Source organism: Pocillopora damicornis, chromosome 6 (assembly GCF_964200805.1).
Source record: "Pocillopora damicornis chromosome 6, jaPocDami1.2, whole genome shotgun sequence".
NCBI classification, from domain to species: Eukaryota; Metazoa; Cnidaria; class Anthozoa; order Scleractinia; family Pocilloporidae; genus Pocillopora; species Pocillopora damicornis.
In genome coordinates this window covers 14567784-14586558 of record NC_142675.1, presented here as the reverse complement: position 1 = coordinate 14586558, position 18775 = coordinate 14567784, and the positions used below count along the sequence as shown (strand labels likewise).

The following is an 18775-nucleotide window of genomic DNA, read 5'->3' as shown; positions in this document are numbered from 1 at the left end:
AAGGGGTAAAGATGCCTAAAATGGTTCCTATATTCCATAATAGTTATACTAAATGTTAGTTCAAAGATTAGCCATTCCTTTGCTCGTTTTACGTATTTTATTAATTATGATAAATTTACACGTATTACACGCGAGTATAAAAGCAGAGAGCTGAATAAAAGTTTCAATTCCCCTAAACAGCAATGTCTAGAGCGGTACACAAATGACTAGTTGAAACTGACGTGTTCAAAGTGCGCATCACCATATGAAAATAAAACAAAGACTAGAAACTCAAGAGTAGTAACTCGTGGCATCGTGACAAGAAATATAAAAAAGAATCATATGCTACATCCATATTCTTATTCTATACCCTAAATTCCATATTGTGGCTACTTTTCACGTGTTCATTTTACCATCGAGCTCAGAGGCCGATGCGTTTTTCTTTGCGATTAGATGTCGGTTACTGAAGAAAAGAAAAAAATATTCCTAAACTTCTGGTATTGACGCTTTGATCCGTACTACTAATAAAATAATCAATATTAAAACATAAATAAAATTAAATGCAGGTTATACAGCTCACCATGGGCGTAGGGAGCTGATGAAGAATTCAGTAAAAACAAATCGTAAACCTAATTTGGGATTGTCAGTGGCAAAGTAAGAAACGATCTCCTTGTCTGTCTTGTTTTTTGAGAACAAGTAATTGATGTCATCTGCAAGGGTCTTGGCGAGGGCGTAACCATCCTCTGGGAATGGAGTTTCCGAGTCGCTGACGGAAACCACTTTTGCCTTGATCTGGTCCAAGGTCTTGTTCAGGACGTATCCCTGAATTGCGTAATCCAGTGACTTTTGGTAGCTGTCGAAATTTCCGGAGATCTTCTCCCATGTTGCAGCCATTGTGGTCAGCTGAGTATAGCTCTTAGCTGGGAGCCCTGCATCTTTAACAATCTCATCTAATGCTGTTGTCATGGCCGTCTGGAACTTCGTAACTTGCTCCTGCTTCTTGTTAACCTCATCGATTGCGTCATCGAGCTTCTCCAATGTCCAGACTCCCAGTCCTATTGTAGTGGCAAGGCCTGCTATTCCGAACACGATCCCAGCGATATTTAGACCATTTATGGCTTTAGTGAGCTTTGGAGTTTCGGTAAATGAACTTTCGGGCTCTACCACGGCGGGAGGCTCGACGCCGTCAAGAGGAACGTACTCGAAGGGATCCTCCACTGGTTCTGTGGGCTCCTCCCCTTTAGCTTTGCGATTACGAAAGTAACGGACAATTTGAAGCACTCCCGCGCCCAGTCCTGCCGCATCTCCAGCGTAGCCCATCACTTGAGCCACTGTTTTAAAGGCTGATTCAGCACTGGTATCTGAGATGCCGGTTGTGATGTCCTTCTCCACTTTGTCAAGGAAGTCGCTTGGCAGTTTGTCTAAGGCCTTCTTTACACGATCAAGGTTAACAGCGACCATGTAGTAGATATGATCGTACATGTTGCCGGCTGCGGTGACATCTTTGCTTAGTTTGTCTGCTTTTTTGTTCAGATCATCCATTTTGTTTTGTTCAGCAACACCAAAACCGATGCCGGCTCCGATGTTTCCCAATCCAAGAGCGACGTTAGTAAGTGCAAGAGCGACTCCAGCCATCTTTTCGTAATTATCTGTTCTGAAATTGTTTGTACTCCAAATCAAAGTGCGACTCTTTTAATAAAAACTCGCTCTATTTATAATTACAACTCGATGTGCATAAATGAATTATTCAGTGAAATGACGTCATTAATTTCCTCCAAACGTGACCTCAAACTTTGTGTTAACACTTTTAGTAGAAAGTGAACTTCTCTTGCGTTACACAATGCTCTAAAATTCGCTGATGATAAGCTATCATTTTTTCACTCACATTTGGCAATAATAAGTTATATTTTTTGGTCTTATTTTTCCGCTTGTTGACGACGTGACTTAAAAAGGACGCCATAATACGTGCCGTCATGCAAATTTTCTGTTGTAAATAGATCGACGTCACCTCTAGGGACTGATGTCTGACGTAAAGGAAGTAAACAATCTCTGATCGTGACTTTTGCTTCATGTCGTGCCTTTCTCTGAAATTCGAAATGTTTGTTTCACGTAAGACAAACTAAAAGAAACATGAAGAAATGTCAGGCGGTTATCATACAGTCATGCGACTAAACGTGATGTTAGGTTTTGTTTTGCTTTTTTTGCCTCTCTGAGCAATTCAGAAACAACTTGCCACCGACTCGTTTTCTACCTTTGGCTTCATTCAACTGACTTGCATAAATTTTAAGTTAACTTCTCTGAGTAAAATCTTTTGATATTTAAAAATCCCCCAGTTTTCACACAAGCCTTCAAATGCGTTACATTAACTCAAAATGTTTTTCTATGGACAAGCCAGGTAATAAAATTCACGCGTGTAACACGGAACGATAGTTATTTCTTGTCTTGAACACATTCGATAAATAGTAAGCAAAAGCTAAGGTTCATTTGCAGACGTGACAATACCGACCTAACGACGGATGTTGTTGGCTTACATTTCAAAAACTCGCGGTATTTACATAATCCTTGTCGTCACGTCACCTTGGTGGTAACGTTACAAATGATTTCCATAAATTCCGGAAACCCCAGAAGCGACGTGACAACGTGGCGAAAATTGCTCACTCATGCGGATTATAGAAATATGAGATCAGGGATATTTCATGTTACTAACCGGATATTGCCCTGTTCGTGACAATATATCAATTCACAATTGCTGGTAAACTCTCAAGAATTATCCTTTCTCAAAATTAAATATGTAATTGCATTTATTGTAAAAAGAAATAATATGGAAATCCTAAGTGATGGAATTGCGGCGAACTGACGTTCTAGACGGCATTTAGTCGGACAATTCAATTTAGTCGGACATTTAGTCGGACTCTGAGTTTGCCGACGTGAACAACCTTTCTTTGCTGGTGCTATTGTTGCATACGGTGACGTCAGTTAAATTACTTCCTATGCGTTAGAAAATCAAGCCTAAGCCTAAAGCACGTGTTTACAGTAAAACATGGACTATCCCTGACACTTTCTATCGTGGTTCCTACAATCTGTTAAGTACTTGTCAACAGATTTACCACGAGATGTCGGTGAGGTCAGCGAAAAGTTAATTTCCTTTGAAATTACCGATACACTTGTAACCATAAGGCGACGTGACGCCGTAACGACAATTGTCCACTCATGGTGATAAACAATGAATATGCAAATACAGCGGGTTTTTATTTAAGATGTTAGCCAACAGAATTTGTCGCTAGTTTTCGTTCATCACCCACAACAGACGTTCTAGCAGGAGCAAAGATGGCAGAACTCAGTATTGGACTCGGGAAAGTTTTGCTCGGTCTAGGAAATATTGGAGCAGGCGTTGGGTTTGGCGTCGCCGAGAAAGAAAAGATGAACGAATTAGACAGCAAAGCGAAAAAGCTTAAACAAGATGTAGACAAAGCCAGCGACCTCTACGATGAAGTGTACTATCGAGTCGCTGTTAATCTGGACCGCGTCAAGAAAGCTCTCGACAAACTATCCAGCGACTTCTTAGACAAGGTCAACGAGCAAATTGCTAAGGATACTTCAGCTTCTAATGCTGAACAGGCAGTGACCACTTTGGGGAAAGTATTTGGCTATACCAAAAACACCTTGAAAGTGGCATCCGGATTACTTCAGATTGTCCGCTACTGTCGTCAAAGTAAGGCTGAAGGTGACGAGCCCACTACAGAGCCTCTCCCAGATCCTTTTGAACCCGTGCCATTGAATGGCGAGGAACCGCCAGTCGTCCCCGAGGCCGAAAGTTCGTTTTCCAGCACTCCCACGCTCGACAAAATAATTACAGGTCTCAATATCGCTGGTATCGTGTTTGGACTGGCAGGCCTTGCCACTACAATTGGACTGGGAGTCTGGACTCTGGATAATTTGGATAAAGCAATTAATGACGTCGACAAAAAGCAGAAGCAAATAAAACAGTACCAGAAGGCTATGACGGCAGCCCTGAATCAGATCGCAGCGGAGGCAGGTCTACCACCGAATAGTTACACTCAACTGACATCCTTAGCTGCTACATGGGAGGAGATTTCTGCAGAATTTGATAGCTACCAAAAGGTCCTGAACTATGCAGTCCAGGGATATTTCCAGGATAGGCCACTTAAAGACGTCAAGGCAAAGGTTAACGCCGAAAGCGACCCGGGAACATCATTTCCGGATGATGGGTATCCACTCGCCGAGACCTTGGCAGATGACATCCGGCAGTTGTTCCAACAGGGCAAGACAGACAAAGAGATCGTTAGTTATTTTGCAAATGATAATCCAAACATAAGTCAAAGGTTTGTGTTCGAGGAATATTTCATAAGTACACTGCGAAATTGATAAAGTAAAACTTTAATTTAAGATTTGCAAACAAAATGTCAATATCGAAATTAGAAACACTTTCCTGTTAAAAACTTATTGCTATAATCAGATTGATTTTCAAAAAGACTCTATATCTAGACTACTATATCTAGTATACATAGTCTCTTTTTAATAATAGCGAGTTATGCAAGTCTTTATATTGTGCACAGCTCTAGGGTATCGTTCAAAAGTCTCAAGTTTGTGAATTTACCAAAACTCAGGTCTGCTGTTTCGGATATCGACACGTAGTTGGTGATTGATATATGCTGTCATAATAAGTGTAACAAGAATAAAAGGAATTTGATAAACAGGCGAGTATAGAATCATTTACTCGGTTTTGTTATCGAAAAGGAATCCTTATATTTTCAACAAAAAATGTCCGCCGTCGAATCAGCAAATAATCTTCTATTCCGTGAATTGTTTAAATTGTCAATATTTTGGAAGGCGAGCTGATATTCACCTTGCTCAGAACGCAACTTCGACAAAATTAAAAAATTATCAGTTGGTGCGAATTTCGTCAAGTTTGTCTCGAGGAAATTTCCCTTTCACGTTGTATCCACTCAAGATGTAGAACTTATTATTAACGATGGCAAGCTGGATTGACCACTAAGGTCAGTCTTGGACTCCCTGATAACATCCGGTCAAAAGTTAAGAAAATTTTTCTCCAGCAGACCAACCCTTTTCGCTTTCAATATTTTCGCTTCTTCATGATAGAAGCCGGAGGTTACCTTGTGTTGCTGCGGCATTCCCACTTGGTGATTTCTTTCCTTTTACGTTCCTAATTACATTTTTGTGTTTTTGCACGCACATTTTTCTTATTGTTTTCGCAAATCGGCGATTTCTATTCTGTTAGATTTTTCGCATAATTCCTCTTTGATCAATTTCATTCGTAAATTCGCTTCTCCATGATAGAAGCCGGAGGTTACCTTGTGTTGCTGCGGCATTCCCACTTAGTGATTTCTTTCCTTTTACGTTCCTAATTACATTTTTGTGTTTTTGCACGCACATTTTTCTTATTGTTTTCGCAAATCGGCGATTTCTATTCTGTTAGATTTTTCGCATAATTCCTCTTTGATCAATTTCATTCGTAAAAATTTCTCAAAAAATTGAACATTAGAGTCAGAGTGCATTACGTTAACATTGATTCCTTCACTGCGATCATCTTTTAGTTTTTCCGTCCCTCGTGCTCGCAAGTTACACAACGTTTGTAAGTGTCTTTCCTTGTCCGATTGTATTTCCTCTGTTGTTTTGCGTTTTCCTATTCCTTCTACTTCGTAATAACTTGTAATTATTTGTTCCTTTTAGCAACCACGATCAACCGTAATGTAAATAAATTCTAAAGCGTTTACGTGTTGAAACCTGACTCTGTTGGCAGTCACACCATGCGTAGAATTCGGAAATTTTATGCATTCTGAAAATCCACTATATCTAAATACCGAGTTTCGAGGTTCATATAACAGTTTGTTTATTTCGGCTCCTAATGTCTCGTTAATGAATATATCTCTGCATTTTTCCTTTCGCTCCCGATTCCCGATCTAAAATAACAGACAATAAAAAGTTATTTTAATTAAAAATATAATTCGTAGTTTTACATTTAGAATGCACAGGCAGTATTTCAGTACGTAATCCTTTTATTGGCTTAAAGCTACATTGATAATGGAGGCTAACCCAAAATTTGACTTTGTACTTAATTGTTTTAGTACTTGAAGTTTAAAAACTGTAAACAAGTCGTCTACGTCAAAATGTTAAGGGAAATCTTAAATCTGACCTACTATTTGGTGCAAACGACGCAAGTGAGTTCATGGCCACTTATGTAAGGTCCACATGGCAAAGCGTGACCGGTTCTCTGTACTAGATACAAAAGAGCCCCATTGGTGCCACTATGACCTCCATCCACAACCTCCGCACCTTCGTCAGTGCACACGTAGTCACTGGAGTGGGCGTGGTTATAATGTGATGTCATCAGATGCCCCTTGTATTCTCTTGTCCAACCCGAAGGGCACTTGTTTGTTCCAGGTATCATTATTTGTGAGCCTTGTATTCAAACATAACACGCAGCACATCAGTGCGTCATGCTGGACAAGGTTCTTAAGGTCTGGAAATGTTGAGGCTTGATATTCGGTGCCATAGATTGCTGCTGTGTTTTGCCAACCATCAACAAACTCATCATAAATGGGATTGTTGGTAGTTGGTACCACCACCGGTATGAGTATAATAGCCGCTGCCCATAAATCCTTTTGCAGGACTCATAAACCTCTTAAAACTAACAGCTTGCTGAAATAAAAAATTTGGTTTACTAATAAAAAGTATTCCCGTTACGGCTCAGGAAGATTAAATCGAAAAAAGATAAAACAAACGTACAAACAATAAAACATCCACCAAGACAAAATGAACTTTCGCCACCCGGCGAAAAATATCATTGAGATATTTGAATTGGCTTTCACCATCACCTGCAACATCCCTTTTCAGGACTGCTGAGTTACTCCTTAGTTCGGGCCAGGAGCAACGGGCTCCCGTTCGAGCCTCTTACTTTTTTGACTCGGTTAGAAAAGAACAACACAAACAAAATCAAAATGATAACATACGAGAGTCATTGCGGGTTAAATTATTCTTCATTCACATAAAATGCTTTTTCTCCCCACCTGTGTACACCAGAGTAGCATTTCCAGAGCAGTTCTTTCGTCCCCAGCGGTTATAACTCACATCTGTCCTTCTCGTCCCTTTATTCCTTGAGGGCCTGGAGGTCCCTTAAGTCCAGTACTTCCCGTTCGACCAGTATCACTTAGTATCAAATAAAATGAGATCGTAGTTTCATGAAGGCAATAAGTACTAAAAATGAAGGTAGTTCAATTTAGTAAACGAAGTCTCAACAGCCTGGCACAGAAGTCGCCCTCAGAGGTAAATGTTTCATGTCTTCTGATGGTATGAGACATGTTGGTTGGGTCAATTCCACTAGCCTGTGCAAAAGTTTTTCACGAAAAGTTTCATACACTGACTGGGTAATTACAATTAACTTGAATTTTTCAAAGAGTGAGGAAATGAAGCCACCTTGAAACTGAACACTTGATTTAATCTACCTTTTTTTTTTAGTAAAATATCAGTAAAACACATATAACCGAGGAGAGTTAAATTAACGATTTGAGAAAAGAAAAAGAAAGTGTTCTGGTATGAGTTTCTATTTTCCAGTTTCAGTGCGTTCTCTTTGGCCTTTGAAAGAATTGTCACCTATGGTTGAAACGGGAATGTAAGGGGCAAGTTCATGTAACACCTTTGTAATGAATGACAAATTACTATTCACTATTGCAAACTAAAAACCTTTGGGTCCCTTTAATCCTCTCGGTCCCGCGGGTCCTTCTCTTCCGTCCCTTCCATCCCGTCCTGAAATTGAATTTGTAATTTTAGACATTGCCATACAATATCTTTCACCCTATTAAAAAGCCATGCAGTTAGTTTAAGCAATGTTAACCCTTTGACTCCTATGAGTGACCAAGACAGAATTTCCCCTACAATATCAATACAATATCAAGGAGACAGGAGATGAGAATAAAGAAAAATATCAATTCAGTACGGGATCATTATAAGTTGATCCTATACCAAATTCTCCAAACTAACATCGCAAGAACTGTATGATTGACAGTAAGGAGAATTACTAATGAGATCTTGGGAGTTAAAGGGTTATGAAATAATTTGAGACTTCAGAAATTATAATTTCGTTAAATTGGGAAGGAAATCATCTGCAACTAGAAGACAATCAATCATCATTCAAGTTCGTCAATAGATATATTTAGCACTGTCCAGGGAGAGACTGCAAATCTGTCTTCAAACTAAAAATTATTTGAAAAAACTAACCAGCGGCTCCGGAGGGACCTGGCATGCCATCCCTTCCGTCCCGTCCTGTGGGAGATTGAAAGTGATACACCAAATTAAAATGTCAAAAAAACTCCACTCCTGCAAGGCTGAATGGACAAAAAAGACGTGTCTTTGATAATCTCCAGAGAACAAAAATAAAAGGACCCAAAGGAAGAAATTAATAAATGAAAGTTATCTTTTTGTTACTGATCTCTGAGGGAGGTGCGTTGTTGAAGTTCATTATTGAGGTGAACCGTTCTGTTGAGGAAAGGAGAAGGAAAATTAGCGGAATATTTTATCTATTCATCCCATCAACTGATTACCTTGGTTTCTTTCAAGTGTGCTCTTAAATGTTCAAAATCGCCATAAGTTTTATTGTATATCTTTGCAATAAAACGTCCTTTAAAATCTCTAAATAAAAACCAAGAAAAAAGCTGCCAAATTTGGGCTGATAGAAGAAAAATATGACGAGAGTTAAGAGAGTTCAAATCCAGGCTCCATTAATCTTCACTTTGGTACTTGATCTTTGTTTTTGTTTACCTTTCAGTGTTCCAAACATCTCTTTGCACTCTGGTTTTACTAGTCACTGACTACCGAGCCAGAATATAAGCAAAGAGATTAGAGTAGACGTAAATGTAAACTATTTCTATTACTTGCAAGCTAGTTCACCACAACTCTCGTGGACCTCTAGTGGATAACTAATGGCTCAGAGTAATGACATATGTTTTCAAGCCGTGACAGATTTCAAAATCTCTATTAATAGAAATGAAAGCCAAAAGAACATTTCTACGTACGAATTAGTATTGGAGATTGATAAAAGGAAAGCTGATAAGACCGAAATCTAGTGAGTGGCACTAATATAAAAAGTTGCATTGCATCACAGACCGATGAGAAGTCGAACGTTTTACCGTCTTTCTAACAGAGGTAAAAAAAAGGAAATCATGATCATATTTAATTCTGTAGTTACGACCTATTTGCTGATGTCAAGGTATTTTGCGATTCTTTAAAAAGGGAACCAAAATGGTTTTTAATTACCCAACCAAGCTCGTGATCTTTTCTCTGCTCGACGCATCGTTATGTTATTGTAATCATTTGTAACATTTTATTGAAATTTGATTCAGTAAACGTATCCTGAAAAACAGAACTGCGGGGTTAGTTGAATGTTGTATAGCTCTATAGCAAAAAAGTGTCTGTAGCACTAAATAAACTATGTTCTCTTCACGAGAATACCTTCTCTCAAGGGTGATTGGTCTTTTCGTTAGATCTGACAAACTAGTTGTCGCGTCAGAATTTCGCTTTTGTCTTGAGGAGCTGGGCAGTCCTCTCGTCTCAGTCTCTGACCAACTGTAGTTGTTACGTTCTTTTGCAATCTCGTAGAGTTTCATCTCAACTGATGCAAGTCGCCTTTCCATCGAGATTAAAGTAAAGAACTAAAATGTCACACACGCGATTGGACCTACCATGAGAACTATGAGCGTGAAACAGCCCAGTTTGCCCAAACGAAAACATCGAGTGCGTCTCGCAGTTTTCTCTGACTTTTGCTCCATTACACCCGTCAAATTTCTGTTTAGCGTATACTAGTTCAACCTGATGCGCGCAGGGGAATGTGGAGTGAGTGCGATCAGAAACCCTCTTTATAGAGGTCGAGGTCCTTTGGCGGCAATATTAAGGTTTCGTTTACATGTACTTCAGACAGACAAAAAAATTTTTGAAATGCAGTAAGTGCGGAATTATGTAATATCAATTAGTCAGCAGAAATTGGAGAATGCAATTGTGCGATCACTGATAGAGATTGAAAGATGGCCAAGGTGCTTCCCGAGTTGTTAATGGAGCATGCATCACGGAACACTAAGGGTCCTTCACGAGCCCATGGAGCATGCATCACGGAACACTAAGGGTCCTTCACGAGCCCATTCTCCACTACATTTTTGCAACGCTTCTTTATTAAGAACAAAAGGAAAACAAACCACTTTATCTGGATATTAGAAAGAGCATTGTATTTAAACATCCTGAGGAATTTTGATACACAGTGAAAAATGTTGTCAACTTGATAAGATCAGATCGTATCATTGTAAGTATCTGTGCTCGCCTACTAAAACGTGGAAAAATGGATGTCTGGTACGTGTGGGAATTCAAGCACGATCTTTTTAGGTAGGGGCCTTCATAATGCTCTCCGATTGGTTTAAATAACTAGATATCCTCTCGACCAATCAGATGCAAGGCTTAATTGATCGCGAGTTGGTCGCACTTGTTTTACTGGGTTTAGGTATTTATATGCATGCTTACGTTGTTTTCACGAGGATAATTTAGGCTGAATAAGGTCGGAAAAGTCCAGAACTGTTAACTCCTTGTTAGACATCGTTTGAGTTTTCCAAGAATGGAAATTTAACTCTGAACTCTTCAGAAATCTTATGTATTTTGAAATTTTTTTATTCAACTTTCTTCCACTTGCCCTAAACAAGTACATTTTGATTTCTTTTACTTCTTATCGTTCAAAATAGAAATTGTTTCCTACAGTCCATATATTCAGTTATTCAGAAATAAGACTTAAAAAAATACACAACTCAAGACACTTAAAAACTCAGATAAATAGCGTTTGCTTTATTTAGACAGCATATGGATAAAAAGTCTCAATAAGGACTGACATAAATTATACTGAGTATGCCATTAGTTTCACTGTAAAACTGAAGGACACCTGTTCCAAATGATGTGCAGAAAAATACGTTTACAAAATTATGCATCCAAGAAAGACTACAAAATCTACAAGCCACATGTAAAACCAATATGTCTCCGATTTCTCTCTTAATCATTCTTAAAAACAGTCATGAATATCCAAAAATAATTACAGATTAGTTAATCAACTTCTTCTACAGTAGGTCCATTGCAGGACCCGTTGGTGCTCTGCTGCTGTCCATGTAACTTGGCCATGATTGGTGAACACACTCGTTGTAGATCTTTCTCTCTTTCTTCGTACTCTTCTTTGTCTGCCTGTAAATTTCTGTCCAACCAATCGATTACTTCTTGCACCTTGCTTTTTACCGTCTCTACATCTGCAGAGCTGAGTTTGTTCTCCACCTTTGGATCTACTATCGACTGTTTGACGCTATACGCATAGTTTTCCAAGCCGTTTCTGGCTGAGATTTTCTGGCGCTGCTTCTCGTCTTCTTCCTTGTACCTCTCGGCTTCAGCCACCATGCGATCAATGTCAGCTTTGGACAACCTTCCCTTGTCATTGGTGATGGTGATATTGTTACTTCTGCCAGTGCTTTGATCCTTCGCGGATACGTTCAAGATCCCGTTGGCATCAATATCCAGAGAGACTTCTATTTTGGGCACGCCTCGAGGCGCCGGTGGGATTCCGCTCAGCTCAAATTGTCCCAGTTCATTGTTGTCTTTGGTCATAGCACGCTCGCCTTCAAAGACTTGAATGGTAACGGCGGGTTGATTGTCGGAATAGGTTGTGAACTCTTTGGAAACTTTTGTTGGGATTCTCGTATTGCGTTCAATCAGTGTTGTCATTACCCCACCGGCGGTTTCAATCCCGAGGCTTAAGGGTGTAACATCGAGCAATAAGACATCCTTGATCTCTGAGCTTTGGTCTCCGGATAGGATCGCTGCTTGGATTGCGGCACCGTAAGCTACGGCTTCGTCTGGGTTAATAGACTTGTTTAGCTTTTTACCATCGAAGAAGTCTTCTAAAAGTTTCTGTATCTTTGGAATCCTTGTAGAGCCCCCAACCAGAACCACCTCATGGATTTGACTTTTGTCCAGCTTTGCATCTTTTAGTGCCTTTTCCACAGGCTCGAGGCAAGAGCGAAAGAGATCCATACATAGCTCTTCAAATTTGGCTCGGGTTATCTTAGAGTAGAAATCAATCCCCTCAGATAATGAGTCAATTTCTATATTGGCCTGAGTACTGGACGACAGCGTTCGTTTGGCTCGCTCACAATTAGTCATCAGGCGACGCAATGCTCTTGGATTGCTTTTGAGATCTTTCTTGAACTTTTGCTTGAACTCTTTTACAAAGTGATCCACAATGCGGTTGTCGAAGTCTTCTCCGCCAAGATGTGTGTTACCAGCTGTGGAGAGAACCTCAAAGAGTGATCCTTCGTCGATTGTCAAAATGGAGACGTCAAAGGTACCTCCTCCCAGGTCGAAAATTAGCACGTTCTTCTCTCCGCTGAGGTTTTTTTCCAAGCCATATGCGAGAGCAGCAGCGGTTGGCTCATTGATTATCCTCTTCACATTTAGTCCTGCTATTGTGCCAGCATCTTTTGTGGCCTGTCTCTGAGAATCATTGAAATAAGCTGGAACTGTTATAACTGCATCTCGAACAGTTTGGCCCAAGTAAGCTTCAGCTGTTTCTTTCATCTTAGTGAGGACCATAGAACTGATTTCCTCTGGAGTGAAAGTTTTCCATGCGTCTTTGGTATGTACACGCAGTTTTGGTTTGCCGTTCTCACTGATGACTTGGAAAGGCCAGTTCTTCCTGTCTGATTGAACCACAGGATCATCAAATTTCCTGCCGATCAGTCGTTTGGCATCGAAGATAGTGTTGCTTGGGTTTAACGTTGCTTGGTTCTTAGCAGCGTCGCCGATCAAACGTTCTGTGTCAGTGAAAGCGACATAACTGGGGGTTGTGCGGTTTCCTTGATCGTTAGCGATGATCTCAACTTTACCATGTTGAAAGACTCCAACACATGAGTAAGTTGTTCCAAGGTCGATTCCGACTGCAGGAGCTGACTTCACTGGCATCTTCGAAAGCTTCTGATAATGTTCTTGTAGTCTTTTTTCTTGCTGAGGGAGCTTCTTTCGCGTGAAATTTTTGAACAGCTTCGTAAAAAGGCTTGCATTTATACCCCCTAAGCTGGGAAACATTACATCAGATGTCTAAAAATACAAATATGCTGACATCATTTCATCCGTGATTAACCAATGAAATTGATTTTATTTTTAAGAAAAAGTATCTAGAGACTTCTCTAAGTCTATTTTTGTAAGTTCGAGAAAATTCTGAAGGTTCTTTAACATCCTAGCCGCTACTAGATTGTTCCGGAGAGAGAAGAGTGCAATCCAGAAAAATCTCGATTGTTGACGAACGTTCGCTTTGCACCAATCTCCCTCGTCTGCCGCGAGCCCTTAAGCCAACAGCGGTGTATTCAATATGGCGGCCGTAGAGAAATATGCTGACATTATTTCATCAGTGATTAGCCAATGAAATTGATTTTATTTTTAAGAAAAAGTATCTAGAGACTTCTCTAAGTCTATTTTTGTGGGTTCGAGGAAATTCTAAAGGTCCAGTTCGAGAGACGAGTGTAATCCAGAACAACCTCGATCGTTCACGAACATTCACTTAGCACCAATCTCCCTCGTCTACCGCGAGCCCTTCAGCCAACCAGCGACCTATCAATATGACAGTGACAGGGGAGCGAAAGGCACATGCGTTTCTTGGATCTTGGATTTCTGTTAAGATAGGTTGTGACGATTTTTGCACAGTTCTTTTGTTCCTTTTAATTTCGTTAACGTGCACACAGAAGGGTGATAGGTGAGAAAGTGTCCAGTGGTATTAAAAAACATACCTCTTCTTGTCCTGATTTCCATTTCTCTAAAGCCCTTGATGTGGATTTTATGAGGCAACGGCTGACATGAACAGCTTTACATATCGTCCGAGACAATTGTTTTCATTAAAGAAATATGCCAAGAACAAAAATAATTCACTAACAGTCTCCCAGCCTGAAAAGTTACGTTACGGGTATGGTTATTACTATTTTGTACACATGCGGAGAAACACAACTCTGGAACTTTATTACCACAATATTAATTATTTGTGTCAGTCCTCACTACCGAACCATGCATTATCGGTCACAACCTGACGCCATTTTTAAAGTACGGAAAACGACTTAACATGGGAAGACAAATAAGGGATTTAAATACTGATCCTCTCAGGAGTTGGCACAAATTAACACTGCTTTCATTCTGGAATTCTGTGACTAGTAAAAGACGTGCTCTACAGAGCAGAGAATTGACAAGTATGGATTAGGTTGCAAATTTTTTTAATCTTTGAAAACCTACCATATTGGCAAGTTTTCTTTACCCCACTTGATGCAGGATGAAATTAAACTCAAAAAGGCCAGTATGAAATGTTGCTGACAATGAGCCCATCAGCTGCAAAAAATTTGTAATCGGTGAAAGCATAATAAACTTTCCTTAAGTATGTCTCTCTATTTTTTTGTTTATTGAGTCTTACTTTCACATCATGACGAGCTTTGCTCACCAAAAGAATTTATGCAAATGAGGCTGAGGCGGATCTGAGATCCGCCTGGCAATTATTAACTGTAAGAGAAGAACTGACTTCGCACCCACAGAACGACCGAGGTGTTGCGGATGAATTTTCAGTAATTACTTTTTTGGCACTTTTCGGCGTCCAAATTGCATGGCGAGAGTAACCCAAAACCTTAAAGCAGACCCTTCTTGTCACAATACGAATGTTTTCCAGATAGGGACACGCGTTAATGTCAGCTCCACTCGCGTGATTGCATTTTTCAAGGTTAAACCCTCGCGTGGATCTAACAACTCAAGTTTACTTTAAAGCGTACAATGTAAGCCAAAGTAATTTTATAATTTAACTCCATGATCGAAATTTTGTTTACAAAGGATAGTAACGGATCGACATCGACCTAGAGCGTCAGCTTCACTCGCGGGGAGTCAACCATTTTCTCTTGCCCCTTGCGCAACATAGAATGCAAATTTGCTGACCCACTCTATTGATACACACAACTCGACAGTCGTTAAGAGTTGAAAAAGATTAAGGTTTTTTACCAAAACCATGTATTTCCGATTTTTAAACGCTAACAAAAATTTAGTAATGGTATGTCCACTCCGGAAAATAATACCGCAAACAACAGCAAGCCCTAACCGCGATGAGAACACTCATGGATCACACAGCGCGACAGAACTCATTTTGTTTGTTTGTTTGGGTTTTTTCCGATAATATTGGCCTGTAAAGAAATATATAATGGAGTTTTTTTGTACCCTCCGCCGGCACCATATAATTGGCTAAATGCTAAGGAAGTAATATACTCTGAAGAGATCATTAAAGGAGTAAAATCTTTAAAATAATTTTTCCTGCTGGGGTTTCCTGGCGTACCACTGCGATCACAGCGAACCTCATGTATAAGGCTGCGAGAAAATAAACAAAGACAAGTAGAAAAAGTTCTTTACTCACAAATCTCTTTTACAATCTACGACCGATTTTACATCTCGTGTCTGAAGCAAGAGTTGGAAATGTAAATGCAATTTAATACGTTACGTGAAGAGGTATTTTACTCGTTGGTAATTTTATTCCTAAATTCGTTATTTATTTTTAATTGAAAAATCACGGGATTTGAGGACAGACACCACCAAGGCAAACACAACATCGACGTAAAAATTACCAGTCAACGGAACGTGCACTTATGATGTGTAATTAAGTTAAGGTTGGTTGGTCATCTAAACAGGAAAACTATCTTTTTCTATTAAAACAAACATTGCTTTTTCATCACGGCTTTTCGCGGTTAACGTTCAATTAAATCTGCAAAGGAAAAAAAAATCAAGACAAGTAAATTTAATTATGTCGCAATTCAAAATTAGTTTGTCATAAGATGAAAACGCACAGTCTAAAATGAAACAACTCCCAAAGAGAGACAGAACCAAATAAAAAAAAAAGGAAAGATTTTGCCTTCAGATAACAAAAGCCCAAATAGGACTGACTACCCAAGAGAGACAGAACCAGGTGAAAAAAAAGGGAAAGGTTCTAACTTCAGATAACAACAGCCCAAACAGGACTGACTACCCAAGAGAGACAGAGCCAGGTGGAAAAAAAAGGAAAGGTTCTGCCTTCAGATAACAACAGCCCAAACAGAACTGACTACCCAAGAGAGACAGAACCAGGTGAAAAAAAGGGAAAGGTTCTGCCTTCAGATAACAACAGCCCAAACAGAACTGACTACCCAAGAGAGACAGAACCAGGTGAAAAAAAGGGAAAGGTTCTGCCTTCAGATAACAACAGCCCAAATAGGACTGACTACCCAAGAGAGACAGAACCAGGTGAAAAAAAGGGAAAGGTTCTGCCTTCAGATAACAACAGCCCAAATAGGACTGACTACCCAAGAGAGACAGAACCAGGTAAAAAAAAGGGAAAGGTTCTGCCTTCAGATAACAACAGCCCAAATAGGACTGACTACCCAAGAGGGACAGAACCAGGCGAAAAAAAAGGGAAAGGTTCTGCCTTCAGATAACAACAGCCCAAATAGGACTGACTACCCAAGAGGGACAGAGCCAGGTGAAAAAAAAGGGAAAGGTTCTGCCTTCAGATAACAACAGCCCAAATAGGACTGACTACCCAAGAGAGACAGAGCCAGGTGGAAAAAAAAGGAAAGGTTCTGCCTTCAGATAACAACAGCCCAAATAGGACTGACTACCCAAGAGAGACAGAACCAGGTGAAAAAAAGGGAAAGGTTCTGCCTTCAGATAACAACAGCCCAAACAGGACTGACTACCCAAGAGAGACAGAACCAGGTGAAAAAAAAGGGAAAGGTTCTGCCTTCAGATAACAACAGCCCAAATAGGACTGACTACCCAAGAGAGACAGAACCAGGTGAAAAAAAGGGAAAGGTTCTGCCTTCAGATAACAACAGCCCAAATAGGACTGACTACCCAAGAGAGACAGAACCAGGTAAAAAAAAGGGAAAGGTTCTGCCTTCAGATAACAACAGCCCAAATAGGACTGACTACCCAAGAGGGACAGAACCAGGCGAAAAAAAAGGGAAAGGTTCTGCCTTCAGATAACAACAGCCCAAATAGGACTGACTACCCAAGAGAGACAGAACCAGGTGAAAAAAAGGGAAAGGTTCTGCCTTCAGATAACAACAGTTCACATACGAATGACAAAACCGGGAAAAAATTAAAAAATGAAGGTTCTTCCCTCACGGAGATAAGTCTGATTACACAAGAAATAACAAAAGATCGAGAGTATCTTCAGGATTCTACTTTCGAAACTGCGAAATAGTACAGTACGATTAGTAAGAAAACACACTAACCTGCCAAGAGCGCGTCATCTTATAGGGAAGGAATATTTGAGCTGTGATGTCAGGGTTCATTCCATAATTAGTTCATCTTGCTCATGTTAGGTTTCAACAGTTTGATAATACACCATGTGATTTTAAGCATCTGTCACCTAACTATCACAGAAATAATTCCTTCTCTTGCTTCGAAAGCACAGAAGTAAAGGTAAACCTTGCTTTGCTGATTAAATGGTTTGGGCATCATCATTTTCGACTCAAAGGTTATTAAGCAGCGAGATTTATCGCGCGTCATCATATAGCTCTAGACAGAAATTATCAGGCATACAACCTTATCTAAAAGCCAAATTGGACAGGCCAGCGAGTAGAATTTCTTCCTCGCGAAGTTTTACACAGTTAAGACGTTACCTTAAGGAAAGAACGATGGCCCCTTTTCGCAGATACCGCCGAATATACTCGTACCTTCGCACAGAATTTTCGCGGGATAAGTTCCCGCGCTTACCTGATGATTGGGACTACTGTCTATTTTATACTGAAAGAGCTCCTCAGTATGGACGCCAGAAAAGTATTATCAAAATATCTACCCAATCGTTTCAAGTGTTAAATGATACTCTTGTATCTCCAGAACATACTGCAGTCGAAATCTCTCTTGAAAAAAAGGTCCTTACCGAGCGGCTCACCGGCTTCCATGTTGACTTAGGGTCAAAGGTCTGATCAGAGTGAAATATAAGTTGGCTAACACAATTTAATTTTGGTACTGTCGTGACAGAACAGATAATCGCTCTTTGCGTCACAAACCTGTAGATCACGAACAAAACATGCTGGCTACAATAACTGTTACTTGATAGTCATGTCACGCACTACAACCAGGCTATCCTCAAATGCCATGACACACTACGGCTTAGCTAAGCCGTTCTTGTCGCTGAATCATTCTACAATTATGAAATTGCCATTCACGCCATGAATGCGTAGTTATCTCCAAAGAGAAAATTGTGCAAAAGAGTCCTAAATTTACGTAGCTCTCCTAACGCGCAAGCCGCGCGGATCCTCGCGCCTGTTTACATTTTAATTGTTAACGTCAATTAATTTCACGCTCGAAGCCAAACACCTCGCTTTCACTTGCTAATTGAGCCCTCTCGCTTTACTTTGACAAGCCTATGGATCATTTTACGCATCCCTGGTGAGAATTCTTTTCTTGAGCAAAGCTCGTCATGTTAAATGCTGGAGTTGATGCCAGATCAAAACAATTATTAATGCAATCAACATTCAGCTCATTCTTGCTATTTGAACAAGTCCTCCCATACTTCATTTCTGACCAGAAATAAAAAGGCTAAGGCCCAGGGGCCTGGCTCCCTCCCCCCTTATTTTGGGTAAAAGAAAAAAGAATTGCAGAAGGGTAGGATAGGGTAAGCAACAAAAAACTGGGCTCCCACCCTTAGCTTAAGGTCTGGATCTGCCACTGTGTATAGGTATCTCTTTCAAAT

General features: G+C 40.1%; 2 protein-coding genes and 1 pseudogene across 2 annotated transcripts; all 3 read right to left on the bottom strand.

The window, feature by feature from the left end:
- Positions 1 to 78: 78 nt before the first annotated feature.
- LOC149044119 (uncharacterized) lies at positions 79 to 2032 on the bottom strand. Its single transcript, XM_089208701.1, has one exon. The coding sequence runs from the start codon at positions 1612 to 1614 to the stop codon at positions 556 to 558; it is 1059 nt and encodes a 352-aa protein (XP_089064827.1). The 5' UTR covers positions 1615 to 2032; the 3' UTR covers positions 79 to 555.
- Positions 2033 to 6017: 3985 nt separating this feature from the next.
- On the bottom strand, positions 6018 to 9749 carry LOC113665699 (uncharacterized; annotated as a pseudogene).
- Positions 9750 to 10816: 1067 nt separating this feature from the next.
- Positions 10817 to 13109, bottom strand: LOC113665715 (heat shock protein 70 A1). Its single transcript, XM_027181441.2, has one exon. The coding sequence runs from the start codon at positions 12988 to 12990 to the stop codon at positions 11089 to 11091; it is 1902 nt and encodes a 633-aa protein (XP_027037242.2). The 5' UTR covers positions 12991 to 13109; the 3' UTR covers positions 10817 to 11088.
- Between the last annotated feature and the right edge of the window lie 5666 nt (positions 13110 to 18775).